The following is a 23905-nucleotide window of genomic DNA, read 5'->3' on the forward strand; positions in this document are numbered from 1 at the left end:
ACCTCTCAAACCCTCTTGGCTACGCCATTTTTATAAGATTCCAAAAACTGAATGGAAAGAATAATCCATATAGGTAATTATAGAACCTTCTCTTGCTCTGTTTTGTTCAAGCTGAATAGGAGACATTCGATCCGCTCGATCTATTGTATAGCGGGGAATAACTTTCTACAGGTTTAAATTGATTATCATAATCATGAAAAAAACCGGACAAGTGCGAGTCGGACTCGGCCACCGAGAGTTCCGTACTTTTTAGTATTTGTTATACCTGTGAAAATCATCTAAAAATTTCTAATCTAGCCATGGTTCCATGAGATACAGCCTGGTGACAGACAGGACGGACCGTGGAGTCTTAGTAATAGGGTCCCGTTTTTACCCTTTGTGTACGGAACCCTAAATAAGAACACATAAAGAAACGACAGTATGATTTATTATATTTACGTTGTATATTTAATTACGTTTGAAAGCTCAGTTCTAGCCTCTTGTTGTCTTGTTTCAAAAACTCTTTATAATACCAGGATTTTAGTCTAGAACTCTACATCAACGCCGAAGAAGGTGAGCGTGTTTAGTTTAGTGCTCCTGCGCCAGCCGCGGACCAGGCTCAGGATTGCCGACGTCGACTTGTCCACGTAGGCTTCTGTGGAAACAGCAATGACAACGCATGTTATAATGTTACGCAGCGTACTATGTAGGCGAACAACACGCGAACGCGAAGCGATGCGGCGCGGGGTAAATCAATCCTTTGATGCCTATAGATGTGTCCTAGGTGGGCGATCTCGTTGCGAACGCGAACGCCTTGGGCCCGCCGCGCCGCGCTTTGCGCGCGTTCGCTTACGTAAGACGCAGCGTTAAGGGGCCCACTGATTGCCAGTTCGCCGGCAATCACACTTTAAACTCTCGCGTTTTGTACACATTTGTTGGGACGTCAGTCTTTCCGTGACAACAGCTGGTGCAACTCAGCTGAAACGTCGGAATTAAAGGTAAAAACAATGAAATCATATCGCGATATCAGCCTGTCAGTTCTGTAAATAAAAGGAGGACCTTTTTACGTGGGTTAAGGGTTAAATAAGAAAATTAACCTTTATAGCCCTTAACTCTTGTGTATGTCTACAGGAAAGAACGTAACACAGTGATCTGTTTGACCCTTAAACGCAAAATTTGACAGCTCCGAACAACTGACAGGCTGATATCGTCCGGCGAACTAATCTGTGGGCCCCTTTAGCGCTTGTAATGAGCAATGCCTATTGTAGCAAAACGAGTGCGTTATTGAAATGAAACTTTTCAGTGTTTTACGATATGCCTAGGAATTTTGACGACATGTCAGATTTAACGATCAGCCGCCGCATATCTTGAATTGTGAATTATATGGCGCCCAACGTGGGGCCATAGAGAAAACTGAACACAATAAACTTACTGAGGTCGTTTATATCTTCATAGTCTGGAAACTTCTTGTGATAAGGCTTGAGTAAGTACACTAGATCGGTCCCCACCACGCCACACAGGTAATCTATCACTGAACCCGCCACACGTCCGTCGTTGCTACTTTGGTGCACCTGGTTACAACATCGCAAAGTTGGTTAGAAATATTTCGTCGCATCTGAGTAAGAGCATTATAGAATAGGAATAAACTTAGCAATAGAGCACGCAGCTACGCAGTTTCCAATAAACAATGTTTTGAAGTTAGTCGTTGCCATAACCGGCACTGACATTTTATTATACTATAGGTAAGTACATAAAATACGCTTTAAGCTGCTTTTGATCTTGTCCGGTTTTTACCTACGATTTTATTTTTGTTTTTCTTGCAATTGAAATGTACCTAAGTAGAGCAGATTTTTATATATTGAATCATAAAAATACCTAAGTATTTATCCACGACTTGCCTCAGAGAAAATGGGTTATCTACTGCTTTGTTGTACAATCTACAATTTCGGTATTAAATTGTATCCTTTGATATAGCTTTATAATATGGCGCCCAACGTGGGGCCATCGAGAAAACTGGCATTAAAATACATAGAACAATTACTTAACGATTGAAATTAAAACATTATCCCAATATACGACCTCATATACTCTTCCATCAGGCTGACGCGATAACCTGGCTGCATATTCTCCGATATCTTGCAAAGTGTAATGGTTGCTTGGCATCCGTAGCGAATACCGCCAAGGATATACCATGAACTCCTAGAAATGAAAAGGCATTCTCTGAATTTTGAATATCTAAGTACCTGAAGATACTTCTGCTTCTTCTAGCTATACGCTAAGCGGACAAAATTATCAAGTAGCTTTTGAGGGCTTTCAAATATTTTTGTCCATTAACATCTTGTTCTCAGACACCATTTTTGTGTCTACGAGTAAATAGAATTTCCACATTCTTTTTCAAATTTCGAATTTCAAACCGCGTGTAGGAACCGGGTTGTCCATTAAGCATTGAAATGAAATATAAATGAAATATTTCGAAATATGTACCAACCTTCTTTGGGGCAAAACTTGCGTGTAAATGTACAGCAAGCTGAATGTTTTCACCAAGTTTATCTACATATTTCCGTATAGCGCGTGCTTCGTTTGTAGAGAATGGCCGAACGCCTGGAAACCATTGCGAGCAACGACCGGGAGGTTTGCTGACATCATCTGAATGTTTAAAAATGCACATATATAAGTATACTATTTATACATTTGCAAGAAGTTATATCTATGTCGGCGGCCGATTGTAATATCCGCCAGATCATGAGATTTCTAGGCATATCGTAAATGTAAAAATTAACATCTCGTTCCCTGAGTCGACGAAGCCCCGGCCCCGTCCTATTTCTGGACAGTTGTGCATCTGAAGCGACCTAACGAACCTATCCTACCTATTGCTTTAATTTGACTACCGTCAAAACATTACGGAACATTACGATCTGGCGGATATTACGAACGACCGCCGACATCTATTCTATATCAACTCACAACACAACACAACACAAGCTTTCTTGAGCTTACCGTGGAGCTCAGTCAATTTGTGTAAAAATGTCCTGTAATATTTATTTATTTATTTATTTATCAACTTTAAATTTAACCATGACAATCGTGCGCTGTATGAGACGAGGTCGGGCAAGAAGAACGCCGAAGAATGAGGAACACTTGTTTGGAATACTCATACCTCTTGTTATCCAGGTAACACGAAATACGAAAGTTGATGTGTGATACAGAAGATCAGATTCAAATTAGGATGTTTATTATCTAATCAATTTAAAAATGATAATATTGATATTATGATATGATATTATTTAATTATGATAAGATTGAAAATAGGATCCTCTGACTACATTGAATCCGCCTACCGCAAAAACCAAAACTCCTGATAAAATCAAAATTTCGTTATCTGCCGCCGAGAGAGGTTAATAACGAAATTTCAATTTTCATTTTTGCGGCAAACCCTCAGCACAAGCACCTACAAGCAATGTTGCAATGCTATCTCACCTTGCCAATGAAATGCGAAATTTCGATTGATATTAGTGCCAAAACATGTGTCCGATCCCTCTCCGGTGTCCACATTCTTGTGCCATTCGTCTGCGCGGCTCTTGGCTCTGGCTGTTAGATTAACAGCCCATTCGGTAGCGTTTAGAGGCGGCAGATGGCGTTGGCTTTGCGTGAAATGTATACCATCGGGATTTGCCATTGGGATTAAATACCTAGAGAGAAACGACAAGTGACTTGGTTAATACTTATGTAACATTGTTCGATAATTTAGCGAATCAATTAATTGCGTACATCTGCATTAGGAGGCTACAGATACCTACTTAGATATAGGTATGTAGGGGTAAATCTTACCAATCGTAGTCATTGAAGAAGGGTGTCTGATAATTAGTATCGTACAGAAGCTTTTCCGCTAGCTCAAGAACTGCATTTGGTGCTCCCCATGCCATTCCATTTAGTGCTAGAATTTACATAATCGAATATATTGGTAAGCAATTATATATGCTTACCTATATATTCGATAAAACAACAAACAAATTTTTTACAAATTGTTTTAAGTTATTGTGAACTATGATTCCCGCCATACCCCGCGGATACTTTATTAAGTATCTATATACATAAAAAAGATATATTACAAAATAAAAATTTGTAATCATAGTTCACAATAACTTAAAACAATTTGTGTATAGTATGTGATAGTATGAATAAATAATCTGTTGTAAAGTTAAGATAATTATGCTTGCAGTAATCCAAAACGCCAATTTTACGGCGCCCTTCGGCGTTTAACACAGGAGAGTATGTTCTAGGTGTGATTACGTACCAGCTATAACAAGAATTCCAGGTTTACTGCTCTGTCTATCACTTTGCAACTCCAAAGCGACCAGGCTGCGATTCTGAGTTGTTTTTGGTTGAAGGTGCAGCAGGCGAGACACGTCCGGCGCCTCACGGACCATGCGCTCGGCCGCTAACACTACATCGCTGCTATCGAGGTATTTCTTGTATTTGAGCTCTGGTCCAATGCGCCTTATCATGCGCATTTTTGCTCCTGATCTATATTCATTGGCAATAATTTATTGCTTTATCCTACATAAGTAAGACCTTGAGCAGCTAATTTCAAACCCCATTTTAGAATTTGACATTATAAAATCACAATTTCCTTTTTTAGAGACTTGACTGTACTTAGGTGTAAAAGAACGGTAGGTACAATCAACTGTAAAAATATGGGTACAGTCAGCAGTAGAAGTTGCTAAGCGGCCCAGGTGTTCAAAATTACCTTGACACGCTCTTACTCTTAATAATAAAGTCGCGTCAAGATCATTTTGAACACCTGAACTGCTTAGCAACTTCTGATGCTGACTGTACCTATAGCCAACTTATTCACCAATATGTCCCATAGTTCTTAATTCGCTGACATAAGAGCTATAGGACATATTTTTGAGATTATTTGTGCACCCATATTTTTTCACTGTACTTTAAACTTTTAAGTATATAAGTATTACTAAAAATGAACCATTATCAATACTAAATCGATCACCTTTTGAAATTACGTGGCGGAAACAATAACATATACATAGCACCAAGGAAATACAGTATTGTAATTTGGTAAAGTTTGAACTGCAAACGCATGGCTATAAAAGTAAAGAGGAAACTAAAAATATAACTTATTTTCGTAAGAACACAAACTTCACAACGAAAGTCAAAAAATAACTTCAAACATGCTTCAAACAGATTTCGCTCAGATTTCCTGTCAAGTGCAAAAAATAGGTAGAAAATAAACTTCTTTGGTACGTCATTTTTTTAAACCAAGGTAAAAGTCAGTAAAATAATTATTTTATGAGAAGAGAACGAAAGTCCTCCTCTGCTCTGTAACTAAATATTGTAACACATATTCTTGCAGAATATGTTGAACGTATCCAAAGAGTAATATTAAATATAATAGGTAAATGTATCACTGGCGGCATCAGAAAAAGTGATTACCTATAAAAGAAGAAAACGTAATTGTCTAAACTTGTATTGATAGATGTCAAGGGATGATGGATAGAATTTTATCATGAAATTACACATATTTTTGATAGTTTTAGATTTTACACAGATATGTGTCAGCATACAAACCAATATCAGCATTCAAGACCAATATGATCCAATGGATCATGTAACGTGTAAGTACTCGTACATTTATCTAGATAATTTTCAATGAAAAATGCAGGATACCTAATGTTTACCTTATTGTTTTGTAGTACTACGCGGTAAAAGACAATTGCCAGAGTACACGAGGTGGCAGTCGAATTTAGTGACGTCGAAGCGAGAGTTCATCGTAAAAGTAGATGACGAAGTCTTCAGTCCAACTTATTCCACTCCGGTCGTCGGTATTAATATACAGCCGGGGACCAAGGCAGGGGAACGGATAATAATCGGTGGAGCCATTGTACCGCCAGTGCCGACGTCAGGAGCGTCAGACTTTGATACGACACCCGTTGAATACACCCGGTTTGTTCCCCCGACCACTGTCAGGACAACGGGAGACAACGATATCATATATCCCCCAATAAAAGAAGTTCAAGGTAATTACTTTAATTAACAATTACAAAAATGTTAACCTACCTTACCTTTAATTAATTAATTAACTAAAACATTAAATTAAGTATAATTAAATAAAGCTCTTTGTGGTCGTGGCGCTTTTGGATGATAATTCGTTAAGGTTTTTTGTCGGGCTTTGTTTGGGTGCTAATATAGTTGTATTAGTTGTTCTTTGTGGTTGGGGGATTCTCAGTGTAGCAACTGTCTCTCCTGTCGGGGAGCGCTGATCGTATGTCACACCGGCCTGAATGATGTACCTAATTCCACGTACCGGCGGCATCACAGTTACCTAAATATGTACCTACTGATGTGCTGTCAGAAAGTTTCCAACCTCGCAAAATCTGCACATCGGAAACTTCTCATATTTTTGTAAGGGAATAGAATATTTTTATTTCCAAATTGAAAGTTTGGAAATAAAAATATTTTCTACTTATATTCGAATTCATAATTTGTCCACCTGCTTCCTACAGAACCTAACGTAACAATTGTAAACTTATACTAACTTAAACTACAGATAGTATCAATCTCACTAGAGCTTAGTAAAGCTTATTTTCTGTATTTTACTGCGTAATTTCAGCATCACGTTGATTTATATTTTGTACTTAGGATAAAAAAAACATATGTAAGCAACACCTGTTACATGCATGCCGTGTTTGCCTGTAATTGGGTGAATACTTAAACAATCTTATTTTAAAACTTTTCATTTATAAGTATTTTTTTAAAGCAACTGTTCGCAAACCTTTAAATAACAATTTCACCCAGACGAAGTCGCCGGCACAAGCTAGTGCCTGATACAAGTATGTTACAAAATATATTGGTATCACGATAATTTTATAATATTTTAAACTTTCGCGTTTTGAATACATATTAACTCAATAATTATAGGTAATTGAATATAATTCGCGTTAGACCCGTCTATAATGTGAGTTAACACGATAATTTTGTTGATTACAGGACACGTACGCCCACCATTTCCTTTGCAAAAACATTCTAACAGGGATGAAAGTCCTCCAGCTGGTCCACATTTCATAACTAGAACTCCAGCTCTTGCTCAACAGTTCGCACCAATCACTCCTGTTGCTTTCTATCCAAGACTGACATCACTGGCACCACCGGTTACTCCACCTAGTGTAAATACCACAATTACTTAGAACCAACCTTCATTTACGGTCATATTTTGCAGCGATACTCTCATGGATATCCTTCAATGCAATTATTTTGCAACACACACAATAATAGTTATTATTATATTACAAACAATATTACTTACTAATTTACTTACTAATACTATAGGCATCGAATCAGCAGATTCAGACTGTAGTGCTTCTTGTATCCTATTGCTGTGTCGCTGCAAAATGATGTCGTGTGCATTTTTCTCGTCATAAAATTTTATATCAGTTGAAATTTTACATGACTGACTAGTTATAATGATGTAATAGGTAACGAAAAGGATTCTTCAATTTACTCCTTCACGAGCTCTGCCTTCGACGGATATTGATCATACGCGAACAAGCTTGGATGTGCAAGATTTTAATATGTTACAGTCTGATGATGCAAGAGAATTAAAAGCTTTTCTATCACCTTTAGCAAGGTATGAAATACAAACTGATACAAAGGCGACTCCAACAAATTCACCAGAATTTGTTACCAATGTTCTCGCTTTAACTGACGAAACAGAAAATATTCCCACGCGGCAGACGACGGATCTCGATATGGATAATTATCATATTACGTTGTATAACGATGATGATAGTGAAGTTGATGACGGTAAAAATAAAACAGAAGATTTACCAGAAGATGACGCACAAATAGATAAACAAGCAAATAGAGTTGTGGATACGGAGTCGGATGAAGAAATTGACAGTCTTGATATTGATTTGAAGTATAATAATAGAAGAACTGAGGTTACAGAGTCTACAACAGTCTGTCAGTCTACTGACAGTATTTCTAGTGTCACTCAGATATCGCCTACCATCCCACTAAAATTGAAAACAATAAAGGCTCGAGCGGCCAAAACGCAATCCACGTGCAGTTTGCTAAATTATAGGCCATTGAGATTTAATTCGCCTCAAACACTTCCAGAGGTATGTGCACTTTTAAAATGGTAGATTACCTATTAGTGTTTGGGCCGATATGGGACATAGCTGGCACAATCTTGAATTGAATAAACATTGTTTTACATTGAGGCAGCATCAAGGTACTCCTTAAAAAATACTGAGGATACCGTTCAAAACTAAACTATTAGGTATCCAAGGTAAACTGAATCGATTTTTGTTACAGATAGTACGGCAGTTAAAGCAATGGGAAGCGAAAAGCCCCATAGTAAAGTTGATTGATATAACTGCAAATAATTTAACCACCATGGATAATCCGATATACATGATGATAGTAGACGACCCAAGCAGCGGTCAGGTCGCATCAGCCAAGGAAATCGTAATGATAGTTGCAGGTACAGCCCAACTGCTTAATTAGGTTTAAACTTTAATTCGATGTGATAACCTTATGGTAATTCTCTTCACATGTCAGTCTAAGAGGATGTCTAACATAAGTTCATCTCTTCTTATCCACTTGTCTTTGTAACAATCAATCTGCCAATTCACTGTAGGTAACATTTAAGAGTGTAAGGTATGAAGAAAAATAGCAGTTTTATCAAAAAATTGGAAAGAGCATGTTTGAGGGCCTCCTCCCGTCTCGTCCTGAGGGTTCCTCACAACTAAAAAGTATAAGAATTAACCATTTTTAAGGTCAGGTCTTCTGGTCCTCGCATATTGACTGACTTTGACAGAATATCAGAAAACATCAGAAAGTGTGACTTTCACGCTTTCATAAATGCGAGTAGGTATAACGCCTCCAAAATATAAACCGATGAGGAGATTGGCATTCGGATTAGATTGTTGAATTTTTTTGGCAGGTATTCAAGGTCGGGACCACCATGCTGTGTCAGCAGCCATGTACCTCCTGTATCAGCTGATTGATCATACTGACACTCAAATCGACTTGCTCAAAAAATTCAGACTTTGGATCATCCCTGTGTTCAACCCGGATGGATATGACTACTCCATGACGTTTACGCAAGTATGTATTTCAGATGAATCCTGAATTAAGCACACATTTGTTCCCCTCCTCCAGTTCCTGATTTTTTAATCCACATTTTTATTTTGAAAATTTAAATAAAATTGAATAAGGTTTTCCTATCCGTATAAGTAAGTATATCGATTACGTTATCAATTACATATGTACATAGTTATCTCAGTTAGTAACACAATCTAATCACTAATTAACATTGAAACACTAATTAACATGATTAAATTACTCAGCGTCGTGAATGGAAGAAGAATCTTCAACAATCTTGGGAGGTGTGCGGTGGGCGCAGATCGTGCAAGGCCTGCGAGTCGCATGGTTTTCGATGCATCGTGCAGCCTTGTTATGGCGTGAATCTTGACCGCAACTTTGAATACCAATGGATATCAGGTTTATGCCTGCTGTTAATTTGCCTGTACATTCCATACATTAAAATCTACATATCTTAGCAGCGTATCTTTCATCTTTACCGCACCAAAGAACCATATTATATATTACATACCTATATTTTACGTACTAATCTAATAGACACCTTCAAAAGGCGTGTAAAAGACGTATTTGTATTATCATCAATAATCATTATCTTTATGATTTACATATATGTATATCTTATATCTAATTTATAAAGAACGGCCTCACGTGTATTAAGAAGATAGTGTAGTTTTTCTTCTTTAAAGGAACTGATAATAATTGTTATCTATTTAATCCTGATACTTTTATCGTATTTTATATCTACCTGCCTACTTATACCTACTGTCTAAAGAAGTGTATTATTTTAGGGTCCATGTTTGTGTATTTTTAAGCTCGTATTTTATAAACGAGCTTCCCTATTTATGTTTTGATTATGAATTTTGTGCATAGCGGAGGAGCTTCGCGCAGAGCACCCGTGCGGAGACCTGTATGCGGGGCCGCGACAACTCAGCGAGCGAGAGACACGTGCCCTCACCACCTTCCTTCACGAGCAGAAGATGCCTATATCCATGTTCATTGCCTTCAAGGAGGGCGACGTACTAGTTAGCACATCTATATCTTATACCATTATTTATAGTTTGACTGCGGAACTGAAGTTGAAAACAGCGATATAGTTTAAATCCCGGGGAAGGACATATGAGTCGCTTAACTTCAAACTCGGGTAAATCCATCTGTCAGATTATGCGTTTTTGGTATTAAGAAAACGTAATAGGGTAGATATTTGCTGAGAGGGTCCAATGGATTTACCCGAGTTTGAAGTTAAGCGACACATATATAGAATAGTTTATATGTTGGGGAGGCCTTACTACATTTTGTAAAATTTATGCAAGAAATAAAAGGTTTTTTTTATTTTATATTTTTATAATTTCGGATCATCCCTAAAGAGGGTGAGAAAGGGGGTTGAAATGTGAAAATTAATGAATTACCTATTAATTGGTGTAAGCAATAAAGCATATATTATGCTTAAAATTTTTGCCATTACATTTTATCCAGGCGCTATACTTACTCTAAGTAAGCTCGCAGTAAGCTGAGCGCGGCTTGTATAAAAACCCAATAAATGTGTAAGGCTGTAATGATTTAAGAACCCATCTTTCATTTCAGGGAGTCATGTATCCTTATTCGCACACGAGAAAGAAGCGTGCCTTCGATGCTAATTATGTAAGAATGCTTGTCACATACATTATTTAGAGTTAAAAGCCTAGGTAGGTAAACTATCAAGTAATCCTCCCTTTTTTAAATGCCTCTAGGCTTCCAAAGAAATTAACCTTCTGAAGATGAACGACATGTTGTCTTAACGGTGGGGTAAGGTCCATTTATCCAACTTGTTTGTGTTGTATCAGGTGCCCCAAAATATTGCCTCTTTTGATCTCAATCTTCATTAGAAATTAATCTACGCACTAACACAAACGAAAATGGAACGCACGAACAGAATTCGCACGCTGCCGTGCGTATATTGCGTGTGTATTTCAAGCCTTCAGTAGAACGCGGAACTCTTGTGGTGGACTTGTGACCACCAAATCGAATTGGTGCTAACTACTGGGATTTTTTTCCCAGTAGTTACCAGTGGTAAAAGATAGGAAAAAAATCCCAGTAATTACCACTGGTAACAACTCGGTGGTAACTAGTGAGAATAACCCCTAGTCGCTATTCGGCTCTAACCGTTTTAAAAATTGCTCCTCTGCATAAGTTCACAGTTTTATTCCCGTTCTTTAGTTACGTTAACCGGTTTTTTTAAAGTTTTTATTATATTTACTGTCTGTGTGCACAACAGAGAAAGAGGGCGTCTCGGGCGGCTGCGGCTGCCTTCGGTATCAGCGGCCGTCCGTACGTCGCCGGACAAACTTCAGAATTCCTACGTAAGGATGCATGTATATTATATTATTTCCATAATATTATATTACAGTACTCGTAGTCTGTATTTCCATTTTCATCAGTTCATTATTACAATGTACGTATGTGTACTCATAGATCTGAAAAGTGAATAAATGCATTTAACGAAAATTAAGATAGAGAAGTAAGAAATATAATTATTTACCTACACGAGCTGAAAAAGTTCATCAGTTTCATCATAGCATCTATGATTCTGTCATATATTTACACTAGTTAGAGGTAAGTAGGTAAGTCATACTATTTAGGTAGGGCAAACCTTGGCCATTCGGGGATACGTAGTTATTCGGTGATAGTCAGTTTTATTGTCTTTTAGCCGAGTTACCCGGTAATTTTATTGCTTAAAACAATGTTTAAGAGATACCATGGATGTGACTAATGTGGTGTAATATGGTTTTAAGTAATATAATTACCAGGTAACGCGGATAAAACACATTAAAACTGACTATCACCGGATAACCAAGTATCACCGAATAGCCAAGGTTTGCCCTACTTAGAGTACAATACAATGCAATGTTACTCTTCAAAGACCGCAAAAATGTGTGACACACTCTTATGGCTCTACAAATAAGATCGTATCAGATATTTTTGCGGCCTTAAGTTGCATGTTATTGCAAGTGACTGTACCTACTACGTTGTTGCGACTATTTGCTTTAGTGATTCACGAAGTCAAAACTACCCACATCATCTGTTGTAGCCAGATCGTATAATTGGCCATTTTATGATCTGTCCGGAATTGTTATGCTACGATAATAGGCGCATAATTAGACGGATAGGATTAGGTTTGATCAGATGATTTAGGTTGTTTGGAACTGTTCCATGCGTGGTTTTCCAGTAGTAACAATACGTGATTGACACTCAAAAATCTTTCAAGTCAATTAAGCGGTGCAGCTCTCGAACAATGCGTCTCCCGTCCGTCAAGTCTGAAAACTTTCTGAGTTCCTATATTAGAGGAGGCCCTTCCTTCGCCCGCAAACATATCTGTTTCAGAGGAGAGTCACAAGAACATAACCGCTGCAGCTATGCTCTTATTTTAAAACGACATGCTGAACGGGGGCGGGCACTTCGATTGTATGAGGGTGACTTTTTGACGGCGGGTTCTTATAACTGTGGTATGTGGTGGCAAGAAAGAATTTCTATCGTCCTTGGTGGTGGTTAAAATCGTGGGTTAAAATCTCGGTTGTGCTGCATAGAAGGGCTGCCATCTCTAAATTCGCCGAACCCGGACATAGACTAAAAAAACCCGGACATTTGGCGTAAATCGCATTTTTCCGGACGTGTATTTATGCGGTTTTTACCTACTTTGTATACAATAATGCCGGTAAATAATTAAATTCAATAAGGTGTTTCCTCAAAGGGTTTTCCCCGTACACTTTTTGATAACCCCCCCGGACGGCTCGCGGACGGTCTCCAAATTAGGACAAATCTGGAGAAACCCAGACGAACGGCAGCCCTATATAGAGCAGAAAAACCATTTCTCGAAATACAAAAGGATGACTAAGATTCCTTATCATACACAGACAAGAGGTTAATCTACGTACTTAAATCTTTTATTACAGCGCTGTACGCTGGCGGGATTGAAGACTGGATCGACGGCCACTTAGGCATTGACAATACCTACACCATCATGATGTTCCGAGCCACTGACTCCCACAACTCGAAACTAATGTCGGAAGTGAGTTATTATGCGCACATTTTGTGTAATCATAATGACGATACGAGTAAATGGTTGCTTATGCGTAGGTATTGCTTATTATGCATTTAACACATTCACTGTCCCAATCTGAATTGTCAACCTTACGGCTCTGTAATAGAGGCTTCTCATGACCTATACACGAGGCACGGACAGTGAACGTGTTAAGTCAAATATCGCTTTAAAACTACTAAATTGTATTGTAAAAAGTGGGTACGGAACGTAGTGAACTTACTCGTACATACGTACATCTATGTTAGTTGTTATAAGCAGGTGTAGTCATAGTTGTGTTCTTTGTCAAAACAAACTCTAAAAACCTAGTCTAAAAGTACTTAGATCGTTCAAGTATAGGTACTGTAAGTACTATACAGTTATCGAAACCCAATATTGTCAATAACTCAAATATAAAACGATTGCTCTTTATAATTTTTCCCTCGTTTAACAGCACGTCGTTCACGAAGCGTATGCAGCGATGGACACTCTACTATTGGAGAACAACATGGGACCAATGGAAATTAAAGCACTTAACCCGGCCTCCCCTACCCTGTCAGGCGCCGAGAACATTTTCCCAAACCTTTTCATTCTTTCTGCTGCAATACTCATCTTTAACAGTTGAACCAAAGGTAGACTGATAGAAGACATGCCTCAAGTTACAGAGGAGTTTAGGGGATCAGAAATATAAGGGACTGCAAGGTTAACTCCAAGTGAAAGTTTCATATCCCTGTTTCATTTAGCTAGAATGTAAAAGGATAAATGTTTTCTCGGTAAGTAAACATCCAATTACCACAATGACAAACTTATAAGGGTATGTGCCCACAGTGCCCACATGATGAACGACTTAACCAATGATGCAGTGGCATTCGTGCAGGCTTGATTGGCATTTCGGAAATGACGAAATATGGCATAAAAATAATGATTTGTTATTAAAACAACTCGTTTTTTTATTTATTTATATGGACGATATATGTTATACCTTTTTATACATGAAATCTACAAAGATTAATCTTATTTCTAATCTAAACTATCGCACGCGCATCGCTGTTTCTTTGGAGTATAAACTGGTTTATGAGATTTGTTATAATTTTATAGCTAAAACTATTATTTGTACTTAATTTGTCTAATAAAACTTTTTGTCTTATGACTTTTTGTATTATGTACAGTCAGCAGCAGATATACCTGAGCGGGCAAGGTGTCCAAGAAAACATATACAGTTCAATCGTCACAAAAATAAGGACATCTAAGATGTCATTTTCACGTAGGCTTTCAGTTCGTCACAAATATCTTAACTTCTGAGTTTTTCTTTAACACATACACCCTTATTTAATCACAATGACAATAACGGTTAAAAAGTCAGTGGTAACTAAGCAATCAAATTCAAGCTGCTGTCATTAATACCTACACGCACTGCCAATCACGTACGTCAGCAGCCAGGGTGCCACCAGTTGCTAAGCAGTTGTTATTTCAATGGTAACTAAGCATCAACATTTTATCTGTTTAACTTTAAAATAAATACTGTAGCACTACGAATTGACACCTCCTTTCTTAAAGAAGTATTTTATCGTTAAGTGTCAAACTTATACAATAAATAAGTAGGTTCTACTAGAATGATCGGTTTTTTTATTTTAACTGTCATATGCAGCTGTTCTTCCAAACCGTTGATCATATTATATACCTATGTTAATATATTTATTTAGCCCACTTATTGTAGTAAAATATACTATACAGGGTGGCCCATTTAGATCGGCCAGTATGGGAAAATCTGATACTATACGATATACACCGATCTCTTCTTAGGAATCATGTCATCGATTTTAGTAACACGAAAAACTGCATTCATACATTAAAAAAAATGTGTACTCAGCTCGGGAATCGAACCCCGAACGTTTTGAAAAATAAAACTAAGACTATTTCTATTTAGATATCGATTGTGCAGGTCTTAAGCAATAAATGTTACTATGAAACATGATGTCTGAAATTAATAAAATGCATTGTTTTCATATCCTTTAATTTAATTTAGTCAGTTTTCGAAGAGACCAGCATTTTTAGGGTTCCGTACCCAAAGGGTAAAACGGGACCCTATTACTAAGACTCTGCTGTCCGTCCGTCTGTCCATCGACATCCGTCCGTCCGTCCGTCTGTCACCAGGCTGTATCTCAGGAACCGCGATAGCTAGACAGTTCAAATTTTCACAAATGATGTATTTCTGTTGACGCTATTATAAGTAACAAGAAATACTAAAAACAGAATAAAATAAAGATTTAAGTGGGGCTCCCATACAACAAACGTGATTTTTGAGTAGTAAATATCAAATGGCATTCCGCACAGGAGTAATCTAAGTAACGCCCACTGCGGGTTCAAACCTACAACGTCCTGATAGAAAGTCGTACATACGCTACGTGTGACATTATCTTCAAAAATTATATAAACTAATGCGAAATTAACATAAAACCAGAAGACACAAATTAATAATAGAAATGAGATCCAAAAAAAAAATGCTGTAATCTCTAGGTGCGTACGACTGAGATTTGAACCCGCGGTCTCTGCTTTGAAAAGCAAACGCCTGTTACTGAGACCACGACGTGCCTTGACAATTGGCTCTAAATTCGGCTTCAGTTAGCTTTTGCTATGTGTCATTCGTCTTGACGATTCTGTTAAAAGAAATAGTTTGCAGTAAGTTGACCGAGAGGCTCCTGTCAAATGGTTGAAGGGCAAAACGTGAGATAGATGTATGTGATGACAAGACTGTACTGCTTTCGATGATTGTCAAAACGCTTTACCTGAAATTAGCATGGCTATCTTTTATTCAATATTCGACCATACCTGTATGCTTTAAAGTCTATTTTTCCATATTGTTCAGATATATTTGACACGTTGACCGCTTAGATACCATTGGTTTTTTGACAGCTAAGGTATCAATGACTTGTTGTAAGTGTAGAAATTAATGAATAGCGACTGTTAACATATTTGTGACACGTTGAGCGCTCACAAGTAAATACTACCATGACAGTCAACAACTTTTTGACAGTTTAAACGTTTACCTGTCTTTGAGCACCTGGAGTGTATAGCGACTTCTGCTGCTGACTGTATATCAGTGTTATTTTATTGTCTCCATTGTCTTTGTCTAGGTACTATAATTACGAAGTGTTGTAATTTATATACGTGCCTTATGATTGAAATAACACAGACAAACATAAGTAATCAATAAAACGAAATAAATGTCATATATATAAGTACCAGTGGCGGCGCGTCCATAAAAGCCGATTCCCACCGGCTTGCCTGGTTTTGGACGTTTGAGCAGAGTTGTAAAGAAAATATGTAAGCCAAATTAGTCCCGGCTTGCCTATGGATATGTTTGACGCGCCGCCACTGATAAGTACGAAGAAAAAAAATTACCGCAGCCCGATTCGAACTTTAAGATACGTCAGTTAATAGATCTGAAGAAACGACACATTTGACACTGACATTTATCTAATCCATATCGTTTCTAGATCTATTAATTGAATCTTAACGTTCGAATCGGGCTGTAGGCCTCCAGTGTCCAGCTGAATGAGTTTGAATGAGCAGTGAAAGAGTCTAAATTTCTGATAAATCAGCTCGTGTGAGGCTCGATCGCCAGCATTGTGCATTGGCAATGAAGGTGGTGTCACATGCGAACGAACGTTTTTCTGTTAACATATTGTACGTAACGTATCTCGCCACCAGGAAAACTACAGGTAGGTACAAACTTACTTAAGTATGTATAAAAAGGTAGGTAGTTTTTTATGTTATTAGGGTTTTTTGATTATCTATTTATAGGTATATATGTAGGAGGTATTGGTATTACCACAGGGGGCCTGTGTCGCGGACTTCCGCGATGCATATATTACAAACGGCAACACATAACAACAACTTCTATATTGTCTATGGTAAGCAAACCACACTTCCTTTTTTCGCTCGTATGAAACTTGCGAGTTAGTTTGTGAACTTATGATTGATTCATTAAATAAAAGTCCTTAATATAAAGTGGTTTGTATAAAGTGGTACGTGTGCTGGACGCCAGCTTCGTACAGCGAGACCATCGTCTTTCAAAGCTAAGTATATGTATTTAAAAGAGGACTGGTTAGTCCCATGCACATATTTTCATATATTTATTTATATAGCTGTGTTACTGGCAGAGGGTGTGCTTGCATATGTTCAGGACAGGTCGGAGATGCGTCTGCCGGCTTGTGCCTAGCCTCATATAGAAAATGGTCTAGAAGCACCAATAGGCTTGGGGTGTGCTTGCATATGTTCAGGACAGGTCGGAGATGCGTCTGCCGGCTTGTGCCTAGCCTCATATAGAAAATGGTCTAGAAGCACCAATAGGCGTGGGGTGCTTAGTTGCGACTAAGCACCAATATCCCTTCACGAGGGACAAGTACACCCCCAACTAATGCCAATATATAGATGTATCTGGTTGAGGCCAGGATACATATACGTTGTGGATCTGAATGGTTTGCGACTAGCGCGGCTAGGCATGCGAACACTTCTTAAGTGTGCCAAGGGATCGATATAGATGTATCTGGTTGCGACTGGGATACATATATATACCTTTAGGGCTGTGGATCCGACTGGTTGCGGCTGGCGCGGCTAGGTTGCGACACAGATAGAACTGTGTGCCTTCAGATCCGTATATAGATGTGACTGGTTGCGACCAGGTCACAGCACCCCTTATCTGGTGCAAAGGTTTAACTTATGAGACTTTCTGAGACATATAGAATTGTGACTATCTTATGCAGACTTGCATACCTATATATATGTATATTTGAGTCCTGCGGGACAATGTGGTATCTTACTATGAATATGAATTTCTGGCTATCTATCCCTACATATACCTACATGTTACAATGTTCTGCATTTGCCTTGAGATATTATATATGTGTTATAATGTGATATAGGCTAGGGATAATTTAGTGACCCATGGTCATAAATATATTTTCAACACAGGTGGTGGCATATGAGCAAGTTAGAGCTGGCAGCTACGCTTGGAGCTCATGAACGGGGAGAAATACTCCATACTCAGCATTATAATAAGGTATGAACCACATTATCCATAGATTAACTGACCTCTCTCCTAATAATATAAGCGAAGTAGAAATGAGTTCTTTAAGATGCAAGTATACATGTTAAGTTGATAGTAGACTCATATTTCATTTAATAAGGTCTTAGAACCTTAAGTAACTTGAATTCAGGCAATCAATTTATCTTAGCATTTTGTATCAACGTCGGTACAAAAATTGGTGGAAGAGTGTCTTGGATTTTGATTCAAACCCACATAAATTCTGAAGAGGTCAAAGGTCACCCTGTGGATAGTGTTGTTCATACAGTGCTGCCACTGCCACCTATAATTGACATATCGTACATTTAGATGTTTGTATATTGCTAAACGATTTTGAACTTTACAGGATGAATATTGCGTTTGAAAGTTATACCGAATTATTTCGCGAAAGTCATATTTACGATATCACGACTTTGAATATTATGTGATAAATAAATTACGAATTTATGACCCAAAATTAAATACGACTTGATGATTCAATTTCTCGCGCCATTTTTTCATATGTGTGGCGCCGGCTTGGCGCCAGCGTATTTCCGTCATAGAAGTAGCATCCTATAGAAATGGTGTGCGCGTGCCTCCGTGAGGGACGAAACATACGCAATGCGACAATATTAAAAACACGTTTTAACATTCCTGACAATATACCAAAAACAATCTACGTAATTCGGTCATTTGGCCACTCCCGTGTCTTCTCTATGTTATTATACCTCTATGATTCCCGTAGTTCGTTCATTTTCGCAAGATGGCGGAACAAGTTCAAGAACTGTAGAAAGTTTTAACGAGTGTTTTGTTATTTGATTGTTGTGCAGTGTTTTGTTAATAAAAGTGAAAATAACAAAGGTGAGTACATTGTGATTGTGTGAAATTTTGAGGAAGTGAATTAATCGAGAACGTGACAGGTAAAAACCTATGCGGTATAGGATCCACTTTGAATCATCGATTTTAATTATCGATCTATATAATTTCGTTTTATGTGAATTAAACAAAGCCTGTACAAGGATTATTAGGCATCCTGTGTGATTGTGAGCGAATACACTATTATAACAAAGAAATAGTCACGCAATTACTTCGTTACAAGAAGTAACGCCATTACGACGCGTAAATAAATAAAAACGTGAGTGCTTACCCACGGGATCATAGATACAGTGATAATTTACGTAATAATTAGATATTTAAGTGATCTTACTTGAAAGAAATATGACTTATTTCTATGCGACTTGACATGTTGCTATTAATACTATTTAAAAAATGCGTAAGCACTAATTCGTATACTTGAGAGGAATTAGGTACTTATATCGTTGGGTCAGAGGCTATATATACTCAGAATAATTGTTTGTTGCACTTGAGTACGAAACCCAACTAATATATTGTTATGAAATAGGAATTTCAAGAAATACAGCGTAGTCGGCGTACGAACTGACAATTTTCGAGTCGAGCGTGAAACCAAGGCGTCTCTACGCCAAGCTACTTCTCTGCATGAGGAGGAGGATAAATATTCTTAGACCAAAGTCACAAGGTACGTAAACTCGATTAATATAACGTTAACTTGGTATACAGCCTCATAATATTGTGTATTATTACTGTCAAATTGCATTCTTCAGAAGTTGAATAATTTACTCAAAAGGTTAACCTTATACAGTGTTTACATCTCTAAGAAATAGATGGCGCTTGCAACATATGCAACATATGACAATAAGTACTAAATATTGTTCTACAGTGATGATGAAATAATAGAGTGATATTCAAATAATAATTACATATTATTATGATAAATACTTGGTGATATGAAGTCTGTGTTTTAAACATATGGAATATGTCAGATAAATTGCACATTTGGTGGGGTAAATACTGAATGTTAGTATGCATGTACAGATACCCATACAAACAGTACAGACATGTACTGTAAGTAGGAACTACACTTAGTTGATAATGAGAACAAGTTGTATACTTGAATAATGCCATAGTGTGTGGTGTGTATGAAACTCTAATATAATTATAAATGATTTTGGGGTATTCCATGAGTAATTTGAGAATGTTTAATACACATGATGCTATGTTCATCATCATCATCATCATCATGTTAGTCCTGTTGTACTATTTGTACTTATTAGAAAGTTGAATTCATTTTGAATAATATTCATATATCAACTACTTGCATATACATTTTATCTGTCATATGATGACATTCCTGTTGGTACAGTGATTCACACTCGGTGGAAATATGAAAATTTGTATAAAGTACTTGACAACATTATTGAGTTCTGTTGTTATAACTTGTTTAAAAATACATTTCCAGAGTGAGAGTGAGAACACTATGGAAGTTATCCTGCTGAATCGCCTGTCCACATTTGCCACAAACATCAAAGAGCATCAAGTAAAAGCATCAGAGCTATGTGCGTGTCGTCCATGGGGAAAAGATCAGCTAGAGCAAGCTGCTATTATCGCCTCCAAACTACAATCTATACTGGGAAGATTCCAAAGTGATCTCTATCAGTACTTCAACCTGTCCAAGGATCCTAACGCCGATGAGATTTCAAATGTAACTGCGATACAGCTAGACGGTGATGAAGTCTTAGCTGAACTTAATGCAAGAATTCAAGCCGATAAGGATACAAGACAAGTCAAATCCGATCCTACAAAAAATAGGAGCAAGTTACCAGAGTTAGATTTAATATCTTTTCATGGTGACGTTCTAGAATGGACTCAATTCTGGGACCAATTCAGTTCCAACATTGATCAAAGGAATATACAAGATGTTGATAAGCTACTCTACCTTAAAGCATCGTTAAAGGGTGAAGCCAAAACCATAATCGATGGTTTAGAAACCACGAATGACAATTATAAGATTGCCATAGATACTCTGAGAGAGAGATATGGCAACAGAGTGCAGATTGTTGATGCCCACTATTCTTCCTTATATAAGATTAAGAAGGCCACAAAGCCAGAAGATTGCAGAAAGACATTAGATGAACTCGAGAGACATCTAAGAGTCTTACAGTCCCTAGGAGAGGATACAAATCAAAACCATTTAAGATTTCTTTTCATGGAAAAGTTTCCTGAAGACATCATTTATGAAATGAAACTAAAATTGAAGATTGAATCCATTGAGGAAATAAGAAAACAACTAAACGCTATCATATCAGCAAAAGAAGATGCCAAGAGGATAAGCGTTGAGACTAAAGGTATGGAAACAACCTTTACCACTAAGACTTTACACATAAGGGATAAACATCCGAAGAAACCCACCGGTGATAAGAGAATCAAACATAGAGTTACAAAAATGAGAGGAAAACCAAATAAATTTAGACAAAATACATCAACCTTTTCAAATACATTCCCGCCTAAGAAAAGGAAATATGAGGCTAATAGTGTATCGAACAACGCACAAGCATCTGCTAAACGGAAGAAATTGGAATGTAGGTTTTGTCAAGGGGATCATTACGATGACGTTTGCCCGAAATTTAAGACCTTGGCTGAAAGGAAGGGTAAAATACCTAACCGTTGCTACATTTGTCTGAAACCCGGCCATAGACAAAATGAATGTAGAATAACACACATCTGTTATCACTGTGGTGAAAGGAATCAGCATAATAGAGCATTGTGCCCTAAGAAATTGCTCCAAGCAACAGAGACATCATCGTCACAAGATTCCTGTGCCTGAAAGATATGTCTAAACTAGCTATAGAAGAGAATCTTATACATTACAGATTTATACGTGTACCCTTTGCAATCATATCTGAACATCACTTATTCAGTACCAATGATGAATGTTTAAAGAGTCTAGCCAGCGACATCTATGTACATAATATCTGACAGGATCGAATGGAGTCAAAAAAGCGATGAGTCTATACAAAGACAGTAAAATAATATAGATTCCAACTCTAAAGAGCTTAAATATGTAGATGAACATTACAGATGCTAGTACAGATAAAACTGTAATACTCTTGATTTAAAATGGGACTTAGAAAAGGACATGATTTGCCTAAGGATAAAAACACTTGTATGCTTATACAAAGAGAGGTGTTCTGAAGACTTTAAGCAAGTTCATCGCATATGCCTACCTAAGAACATAGCGAATAGCCAAGACGGCCAACTTCACTGTTTCATAGATTCGTCTATGTCAGCGTATGCAGCCGTAGTATATTTACTTCAAGGAGACAAGATGAACTTCGTTATTGGCAAGTCAAGATTAATACCCATAAAAGATCAAGATAATCTGAAGATTCCTAAATTGGTACCATTAGGACTTAGGTATCAGACTAATCCAATATGTCATGAAACATCTACAGATATAGAAGGAACCAAGAAAATAAGAACTTGACTGTAAGATATGTTTTGTCTGAATACAACTCAGCTGATGTAGCAACCAGGCAGACTAATTCGACAGAAGATTTCCAATGATACCTCAGCGGCCCAGAATTTCTGACAGGAGATTCTCACAATTGGCCATGCCAACTTGCCAACCCGCAAGAGATGTTACTCTTCGAGCGGGGGAGGGTCTGTCGAACAACATCATACAGAAAGTTGGATTGAACTGAGACGGAAAAATCAGCTTAATAAGAATATTGGCTTGAGCAAGACGCATAAGTATCAGAAGGAAACCGGACAAGTCTGTTCAGAAACATAGGCAAGTGAGGATAACAGAATAAGCTCAGAAGTACAAAAAATAAGAAGTATATAGAGACACTTTACCCGGATGAAGTTGAGGGTAAGGAGACACATCTTACTCGCTATCTAAGATTGTTCAAAGATGTCGACAGAATCCTTAGATGTAGCGGTCGTTTGAACGAAACTTACAGAAACATCTGCTTGACGATAATCAATTACTGACTATCATCAAAGAAGTGGAAAGTGTCATGAACACAAGACCCTTGACTTGTATGAGTACTGGTTTGGAACATGTATTGAAACCAGCCGATTTCTTAACACCAGGAAGATGTCTCGAACTCCAGATGTCAGTGAGTAAGGCACCAGTTACAGCCACTGCAACTAAACAACAGCTCATAGAAAGATGAAGACGAGGTGAGACTATCATGAAGGAATACAGAGACATATTCATGGATCAGTACTCGTGGAAGTCTAAGGAAATGTTACAAGCATTCAAATAAACTACTAAGAATCAGATCTCACGATGAACCATGTGTTGATGACAGTACATTTACAAGGTCTATAATGCAGTTGTACCCTTTAGGTCACCGATCTGAAGTCGAGTCGTTCAACAAGTGAGAGAATGGTAGTTGAGGAAGATTCGGACTTACCAGTGGTACAAAAGGAAGATTATTCCAATATTCAACCGGAGGGGAACATAGTTGAGACTAATAATATGGACAGTATGGACACAGACGCAGCACATAGCATAAACACAAGAAAAGAAAACGAGGACGTTATTAACGAAATCATAGATACGGCAGATGATCTTGTTAACGAGAATAATGAAAGGCAAAAAAGGACGGCGGCGATCCAGGCAATGAAGAGAATTCAGGAATGGACTCGCCATTTAATGTCGACACTTACTACGTCACAATAGCTCGCGTCGGCGGGTATGTCGCGGACTTCCGCGATGCATATATTACAAACGGCAACACATAACAACAACTTCTATATTGTCTATGGTAAGCAAACCACACTTCCTTTTTTCGCTCGTATGAAACTTGCGAGTTAGTTTG

The 23905-nt window shown here is 37.8% G+C and overlaps 3 protein-coding genes across 3 annotated transcripts; 2 read left to right on the forward strand and 1 right to left on the reverse strand.

Moving 5' to 3' along the window:
- Window positions 1-409: 409 nt before the first annotated feature.
- LOC134667625 (carboxypeptidase B-like) lies at window positions 410-5154 on the reverse strand. The gene is made up of 8 exons (XM_063525049.1): window positions 4988-5154; window positions 4274-4503; window positions 3808-3913; window positions 3457-3668; window positions 2468-2625; window positions 2059-2178; window positions 1412-1550; window positions 410-634 (listed from the first exon to the last, which is right to left on the reverse strand). The coding sequence occupies exons 1-8, from the start codon at window positions 5077-5079 to the stop codon at window positions 525-527; spliced, it is 1167 nt and encodes a 388-aa protein (XP_063381119.1). The 5' UTR covers window positions 5080-5154; the 3' UTR covers window positions 410-524.
- Window positions 5155-5439: 285 nt separating this feature from the next.
- Window positions 5440-14118, forward strand: LOC134667754 (uncharacterized). Its single transcript, XM_063525172.1, has 12 exons — window positions 5440-5612; window positions 5691-6014; window positions 6985-7160; window positions 7470-8114; window positions 8311-8479; window positions 8942-9105; window positions 9348-9501; window positions 9973-10124; window positions 10684-10740; window positions 11354-11438; window positions 13029-13144; window positions 13608-14118. The coding sequence occupies exons 1-12, from the start codon at window positions 5504-5506 to the stop codon at window positions 13776-13778; spliced, it is 2322 nt and encodes a 773-aa protein (XP_063381242.1). The 5' UTR covers window positions 5440-5503; the 3' UTR covers window positions 13779-14118.
- A 5380-nt stretch (window positions 14119-19498) lies between these two features.
- LOC134667755 (uncharacterized) lies at window positions 19499-22014 on the forward strand. The gene is made up of 3 exons (XM_063525173.1): window positions 19499-19755; window positions 20536-21655; window positions 21947-22014. The coding sequence occupies exons 2-3, from the start codon at window positions 20554-20556 to the stop codon at window positions 22012-22014; spliced, it is 1170 nt and encodes a 389-aa protein (XP_063381243.1). The 5' UTR covers window positions 19499-19755; window positions 20536-20553.
- The last annotated feature ends 1891 nt before the right edge of the window (window positions 22015-23905 follow it).

The sequence above is a fragment of the Cydia fagiglandana genome, chromosome 9 (genome assembly GCF_963556715.1).
Source record: "Cydia fagiglandana chromosome 9, ilCydFagi1.1, whole genome shotgun sequence".
Classification (NCBI taxonomy): domain Eukaryota; kingdom Metazoa; phylum Arthropoda; class Insecta; order Lepidoptera; family Tortricidae; genus Cydia; species Cydia fagiglandana.